Below are 7,384 nucleotides of genomic sequence, written 5' to 3'. Positions count from 1 at the left end.
TCAAACACTTATATCAAGGGGGTTGGATATTTCCAGTTTTTCCCTTAGCCTTGTGCATAATTGGAATATACAAACAGAGTTTCCCATTCCCTTTCTTAAACTAAGGTTTCCCTTTAAAGAGAGAAATAAAAGGTCTCAGGTGGATATATAGTCTAGCATTTATTGCAAAACACAGTTGAGTTCCCAGTCTGGGAAAATAACAAGACAGAGTCATTTTACAGCTCTTTGGGGGAAAAAAAATTCCTCTATGGGCGGGGTGGTGGAGGGGAGCCTTTCTTGATAAGTTGGGGTCACCTGCCCACTTACTATGACCATTCTTTTTCCATGGTTACAGAGGTGGTTTCTGAGTTGGGAAAGTCCTCAGCTTATGTTGGGTCCTAGTTTCCCCAGGGTTTTGTGGGGGAGAACTTTTTTTTTTCTTTTAAGTAAGCTCTGCACCCAGTGAGGGGCTTAAACTCACAACCTCAAGATCAAGAATCACATGCTCTACCAGCTGAGCCAGTCAGGTGCCCCAAGAACTTTTTATTTTTTTTTAAGATTTTATTTATTTATTCATGAGAGACAGAGAGAGAGAGAGAGAGAGGGAGAGAGGCAGAGGGAGAAGCAGGCTCCCAAGGAGCAGGGAGCCCGATGCGGGACTCGATCCCCGGACCCTGGGATCATGACCTGAGCCGAAGGCAGACGCTTAACCATCTGAGCCACCCAGGCGCCCGCCCCAAGAACTTTTTAAAAGTGCATACTCAGACAAAAAGCCCAACACCCTAAAAAACCTCCCACTAGGTAGGTCTGTGGTCTCTGCCCCACTTATATGCATGAACATATAGTTGGTCTTGCTTGAGCTAGCCAGCATCGGGGAAGGTTGCTCCTTCAGAAGTCCGGACTGAACTCTTAGTTTTTTGCTTCCATTCCCTCTGAAACTTACAGTGACAAGTACTTTGAGGGTCCCTCTGGATAAGACCCCCAAACCAAACTCCCCTCTAGCAAGCTGCAAAAGGCCAGGCGCAAAGACCAGGAAATAACGTGCAGGAGAGAGGAGACGGGGTCTGCCCACGTTGGAAGGCCGGGCTCCAATTTCAACTCTGTCGAGAATACGCTGTATAAGCTTGGGCCTCCGTTTCCCCCACGAATTGATATGAAGAGGGCTACAGCCCAACCCAGTGATTTTCCAGTTGTTTTCGAATTCACTGTCTCTGAGAGAGAAACCGTGCCCGCCTCCTTTGTCATGCAGCCGAGCAAGTGATTCTGCTTGGGGTGCTGTCAGGCCCTGGCTCCGCCCCCGGACCACGCGCTGCCTGGGGGGCGTGAGCAGTAGTACTTGTTCACCACGTGCCTGCACTGCTCACACCGGACCGTACAGCACCACTGGAATTTGCAGTTGCAGCTGCTGAGAGCCTCGGCTCTTCTCTCCTCCACCTGCAGGCCACACTCGGTGCACAAGCGCCCGCAGCTGCGTTGCTCCCACCGAGATGCGTTGTGGTTGTTCTGCAGACACTCCCGACCTTCTGTGCCAGAGACGCCCAGGCTGGAGTTGCGGGTACAGTAGTCTGGCGATTCCTCTAAAAAGATCAGCTCAGCCTCTGCGCTGGGAAGGAAGGCCTCCGTGGGTGCCCAGCGGCCCTCAGCGCTGTTGCCCGCCCTCAGCTGCCGCTTATCCATCTCAATTTTCAGGGCCCGGTCATACTTGGCCTTCAAGTAGTCCCCCATCTCCCGGAAGTCAGCCAGCTGCAGCCAGCATGTCTGGATGCTGCAACTCCCGGAGATGCCATGGCATTTGCAGGTCCTTCTCATGATGGCTCTCACTGCCTTCAGAGAGAGAAAGAGAGGATTCTGGGTAGAGAAGACCGAAGGCTAGCAACCAAATGGGATATATTTTTTTTAAGATTTTATTTATTTGACAGCGAGAGAGGGAACACAAGTAGGGGGAGTGGGAGAGGGAGAAGCAGGCCTCCTGCTGAGCAGGGAGCCCGATGTGGGACTCGATCCCAGGACCCTGGGATCATGACCTGAGCCGAAGGCAGATGCCCAACGACTGAGCCACCCAGGTGCCCCAAATGGGATATTTTAAAGTTGTGCTGCTTAACTTTGGAGGAACATCAGAATTATGGGGGAGGCCTGTGAAAAACGCTATTCCTGGACCCCACCTCAGATCTTCTCAGTTGGAGTGTTCAGGGGTGGAAAGGCCTTGGTAAGGGTACTTTTAAAGCACCCTTGGGTATTCTTTGGGGAAATCAGGCAAGTGTTGAGGAATCAGGAAACCTAGGCTCTAGGCCCAACTCCATCACTTGTTGAGCTTGTTTCCCTCTCTCATTAGAATAAGAATGGTTAAGAGGGTACTGTGTCAATTAAAGAAGAAGATATGATCATTGGCACTATTATTGTTTTCAAGGTAGGGGCTAGAGTATTGGTGAGGGTTTAGATTTGTTCTCTCCCAGAGGGAAGGGAGCTCATGCAGTCTGAACCCCTACCGCCGAAGCAATTACTCATGTGTGTAATTGCCTTGAAAACCTCTTCCCATTGCTCTGGGCAACCAGGTCGTCTGGGTATAGGTTCAAAGGGAAATTTTTATGCTCTTAGCTTTAAATCCAACTTGCTTCCAGATTTGAGTTCAGAACACTCCAGAAGTCTTGGGGGGAAAATAGACCCTCCAGAGAAGCCTAGATCAGTCCCAATCCCTCGAAGTCCAGACAGATCTTAGGATACAGGTTAGCTGATAACCCCCCCATTAATTTCCTAGAACACAGTTGAAGTGGTTAAAATTTTAAATCATGAGAGCAAGGCTTTGGTACTGTATTGTTCTGTGTTCTCAGAAACCTGCCTGTGGAAGGGGCTAGACCATAATGATTAGTAATAAGACTAAAGTAGAAGATCTGAGTTTATTGCCTGATTCTGATGCTCATAAGTTGTATTGCCTTGGCCAAGACACTGGGCTCAGCCTGAACTGGCTGTGCCATCCAGAGAATGGGGGTAGCCATCTCAGTCTTGATAGGTGGTGAAGGGATGACACATGGGTATGAGATAGCTCTTGTTAAGTTGCAAGGGCTGTATAGATGTGAGGCTCTTGCCAGTACTGATCCTGATGGTTCGCTCGTGGACTCCTATACCTACCAGCCTGCCTGCCCTGTTGTTGTGAAGATTCATCAGGGCTCTAGCATCCTTTCCCTTTTCCAGGCTGTCCACAAAGAGTGTGGAGATCCTTTCCCCAAATTCCACATTGTCGCTGCAGCCTCCCCAGATCCAGCCATGACCTCCTGCACATAAGGAAAGAGGAAGTTCTGCACACCACTTCCCTGCTAAGTTTCAGGAGAAAAGTCAAGGTCACTTTGGCGAACATAGCCAAACCATCCCCCGAGAGCTCTAGAAGCGTATAAAGCTGCAGGTGAGACCAGGAAGTAGAGGTGCTCAGGGTGGGTGGGTGAGGTCCTTTTCACAAAACCAACTGCCCACCATTCAGGTACATTCCATCTCTAGGCAATTAGTCTCTATACCCTCAGTAAATGTAGCCATACTAAGCCTGGCCTAGATGATCTTAGAGGTTCGTTGCAGCTCAAACATTCTGGAATTCTGCACCATTACCCTACAGTAGTCTTGTTAGAGCCATCTCCTCCCTCTTTAATGACAAATCTGAGTCTCTTAGATGGTCTACAAATAACTGAGTAGCTCTGGATTGTGGCCAAGCCATTCTCGGCCTGAAATATGAGGGTTAGCTTTAAGCTCTCTTTGGCCTTCTCATTCCTAGATGTCTTGTTGCTTTTAGAGCTCGGTGCTACTTGGTGATCCTAAAATCATGGACCCAGGCTCAACTCTTGGAAGGGTATAGGGTATAGGTCCAGGAACTCCCTCAGCACCAAAAAGTTGCTGGTAGCATCTAGGGGTTTGAGGGACCTGTGTCCTTTAGCCTTTTCCTGGAAGACCTTAGCCTGCATGTAGCTCTGCATCCCTCACTTCTTCCCACCCACATCAGAGAGCACAACTTACCTGTTTTTCCATTTTTTGACTCATCACAGCCACAGTTTTCAAAGTCGCCCATGCTACAGTTCTTGGTGATGGTGTACATGACTCCCGCAGAGCTGATGGCATGAATGAAGGAAGTCTCCCTGGTGGCTTTGGAGAGAAAGAGGGGACTGGAAACTTGGACCCTGACGACCCAAAGCAGAGGCTTTGGAAAAGCAATGGTGCCCCTTTTGGGTTTAAGAGGAGGCTCTTCTCCTTGAGAGAACAGGGCATGTCTTTCCAGCACCCTTACGTCTTTCAGGCAGACATGACTATCCCCATGGGGGTGGGGATAGTAAAACCCAGACAGAGAGTGATGGGACCAAGGCCACTCTCCTCACCATTTGTATTGGGACCAAGACCCTGCTCTCCTGAAATCCAGTCTGGCCTTCTGTTCATTAGCCACTGCTTCTGGTCCTTGGGCTATGAAGACTCAGGGCCATGTAGCTGGCTTAGGAAAGAGAGAAGGGCCTTTTCTTCCTTCTGATATGAAGCAGGAATTATGTGTTACTTATAATGACCGTGGCTACCATTTACTGAGCTCGTATCTTACTAAACTCTTTAAAAAACATTGTCCCGTTTCATTTCCACACACTCCCCATTCTGCCTGTATACCCCACGGGAAGATACTTCTCTTCATCCACATCTTCTTTACTCCCTTCCCCCACCTCTTCTCAGGCAACTCTATTGTTTGTATATAAATGACCTTTATGTAAACTACTACACACAGTTATAAAGAGCTGAACAGGTGTGTGCACGATGACACACACACGACACAGCTCAATGTGATCTTTCAGCTTCTCTGTTGTTGGGATTTTACGACAGCTGGGCAGATGGGAAACTCCTCAGGGGCTGCAAACACAGAGCCCCTTCCCTGTTTTTATTTCATGCAACTCAGGGCAAGATAAGTGTATACAAACACACAAATATAGGCATGCATTTTAAAAAACAGAGAAATTATTACATTTGTATGGAAATACCTTTGTACTCACCTCCTTCAACCCTTACAGTACTCCTGGTGAGCTAAGTAGAGCTGGCCTTATTGACCCAATGACAAAACTGGGGTTGGAGAGAGGATGTAACTCACTCAAGAGTTTCACAGCAAGGAAGTGGCAGATCGGCAGATCACTGATACCCTTTCCATTTCACTGTGCATAGAGATGTCATACATGCCAGACATACACATACTGAAAGCCCACCTCCATGCACAGGTACCCCTTTGTGTAGGTGCACAAACTTACCACTTCTTAGCCTGTTGTGAGTGGAGAGCTGGAGAGCATTTTCTGGGCAGTTCCAGCGTTCCCAAGCAAATTGGAACTTACACTCCTCAATGCCACTCTGGGCTCCCAGGGCCACGCTGGTTGTGTAGGTCAGATAGGCCTGGCAAAGGGAAAAGGGCCATGAAGGTCAGCCCTGGCTCCGCTCAGGTTGTCTGGGGTTGGGGGAGGAGCAGGCAGGACTCAAATGGGTTAGCTCTCCAGGGAGAAACAATTGTGGGTTCCTCTGGGTGGGGGACTTCTGGCGCTGTCTCCCCTCCCCTCCTTTCTTTCGCCAGAAGAGTTCCCTTAGGAACCCGGATGGGTAAAAACAGGAGCCAGAGACCATCCTACCTTGGGACCTGTTACCAGGAAATTGTTCACTGACCTATCAAAAAGAGAAAAAGTGAGGCAGTGGTGAATGGGGCTGAGATAATGGGGGTCGCCTCGGTGGGGAGTGGGGAAGGTGCGGGCAGGGGAAGGACTTACCAGGCGGAGGCAGTGAAGGTGGCATAGCATATGCCCACAGCTACCCTGAGCATAAACAGGTCCCCCATGGCCTTCCTCACCCCCAGGGGACCAGTCCAGCCCAGGGCCAACTCCAGAGAAGTGAGGAGAGGGCAGGGTCTTTCTCAGTATTTATGTGGGGGAAATTCTGAATAGCCAAGGGGGAAAAATCAACAGCTCTTCTCATTTGTCCCTCACTGGCAGGGCTGCAGGAGCCCCTGACCCAATGGGGGACCAGGAAGGAAGGACTCAGCCCAAAGCCTCCAAGGAAAGCCCCGCCCCACCCCGCCCCACCCCACCCCACCCCACCCCACCAGCCCTTCTTCCCTCCCAGGCTGACAGAGGGGCTGAAGCCTTTCCCTACCCTTGAGGTTTCTTTCCTCTATAAATCAGACTTGTCTCTTCCTGTTTGGTGGCTTATTTCTCAGAATCTTTTTTTTTTTTAAGATTTTATTTATTTGACAGAGAGGGACACAGCGAGAGAGGGAACACAAGCAGGGGGAGTGGGAGAGGGAGAAGCAGGCTTCCCACCGAGCAGGGAGCCTGATGCGGGGCTCGATCCCAGGACCCTGGGATCATGACCTGAGCCGAAGGCAGACACCTCTAACGACTGAGCCACGCAGGCGCCCCATCATTTCTCAGAATCTTATAGCCTGGAGCAGATGAAGTTCCCAACCCTGAAGGTAGGTCACCAATTCCTCGGAGCTACGGTGTCCTCATCTGTCACTGAGACCTCACTCTTTGTCCTGCCTTCTTCCCCAAGGCGTTAGTAATTACAGAGGAAGCCTATTTGGGGCACCCCTCCTACTCATTTTACCAAAGCAAGTGAATACACCTTTCCTACCTCCTTCCTTGTGACTGTAAAGTCATGGAATCATGGCACCATGGGACAGAAACACTTCAGAGGCCATCTCTGTAACAGACCCCTCTACCACATTCTACTAAAGTTAGTTCTGGTAAGTTTCCTTCATGCCTTGTAGGTCTATCATTTTATATGTGAGAATCAACCTTTGGGCCACCCGGGGCTGTATATGAAAAAATTAATGCCTTTCTGACACTGCTTTGTTGCCAGGACATCAGCTCCTTAGGCAGGAATCTTTCCTTTCCTTTATTTTTTTGTTATTATTTTTAAGTAATCTCTACACCCAACTTGGGGCTCGAACTCATGACCCCGAGATCAAGAGTCTGGTGTTCTACCAACTGAGCCAGACAGGAACCCCAGGAATCTCTCCTTTAGGTTCACTTGAGTGCTTGAGAAGATGCCTGCATAAACGAACAAATGAATAAAAGAAATTGTGACCCCTATTAGGGACCCGAGATACCATTTAGGTAGGTTTCGGGACTGCAGTGAAGGGGTGGAGATCTTCCTTGGTTGGTGGAGCTCTTTCCTTGGGCGGGGGCCGGGGAGGGGGAGGTAGCCCAGAGAGACTCAGAGGAAAGTACAAACAGTAGATCACCATCCTGACTCATTACCCTGTGGCCGTGGATATCCAGATCATATCCCAGCCCCCCAGGGCCTGACTTGGGTGAGAAAGGGAGCTGAGACATCCCCCCACTGAAGGAGTTCCAGGGGCCAAGGAGTCCTCAGGCTTTTTTACTTTTTAGAGCAGAGCACTCAAAGTATTGGCTAG

General features: G+C 49.6%; 1 protein-coding gene across 1 annotated transcript; it reads right to left on the bottom strand.

Moving 5' to 3' along the window:
* Positions 1–1,257: 1,257 nt before the first annotated feature.
* On the bottom strand, positions 1,258–5,803 carry WNT8A (Wnt family member 8A). The gene is made up of 6 exons (XM_027604467.1): positions 5,736–5,803; positions 5,601–5,634; positions 5,232–5,370; positions 3,976–4,101; positions 3,106–3,248; positions 1,258–1,803 (listed from the first exon to the last, which is right to left on the bottom strand). Exons 1-6 carry the CDS (start codon positions 5,801–5,803, stop codon positions 1,258–1,260), a joined length of 1,056 nt encoding a protein of 351 aa, XP_027460268.1.
* Between the last annotated feature and the right edge of the window lie 1,581 nt (positions 5,804–7,384).

Source organism: Zalophus californianus, chromosome 5 (assembly GCF_009762305.2).
Source record: "Zalophus californianus isolate mZalCal1 chromosome 5, mZalCal1.pri.v2, whole genome shotgun sequence".
Classification (NCBI taxonomy): Eukaryota; Metazoa; Chordata; class Mammalia; order Carnivora; family Otariidae; genus Zalophus; species Zalophus californianus.
This window is presented reverse-complemented; position numbering and strand designations above follow the sequence as displayed.

Coding starts and splice junctions, on each gene's coding strand:
- WNT8A (XM_027604467.1), bottom strand. CDS start 5,803: ATGGGGGACCTGTTTATGCTCAGGGTAGCTGTGGGCATATGCTATGCC. Junction 3,249..3,975: donor GTCAAAAAATGGAAAAACAG/GTAAGTTGTGCT, acceptor CCTTATGTGCAG/GAGGTCATGGCTGGATCTGG. Junction 1,804..3,105: donor ACAACAGGGCAGGCAGGCTG/GTAGGTATAGGA, acceptor CTCTCTCTGAAG/GCAGTGAGAGCCATCATGAG.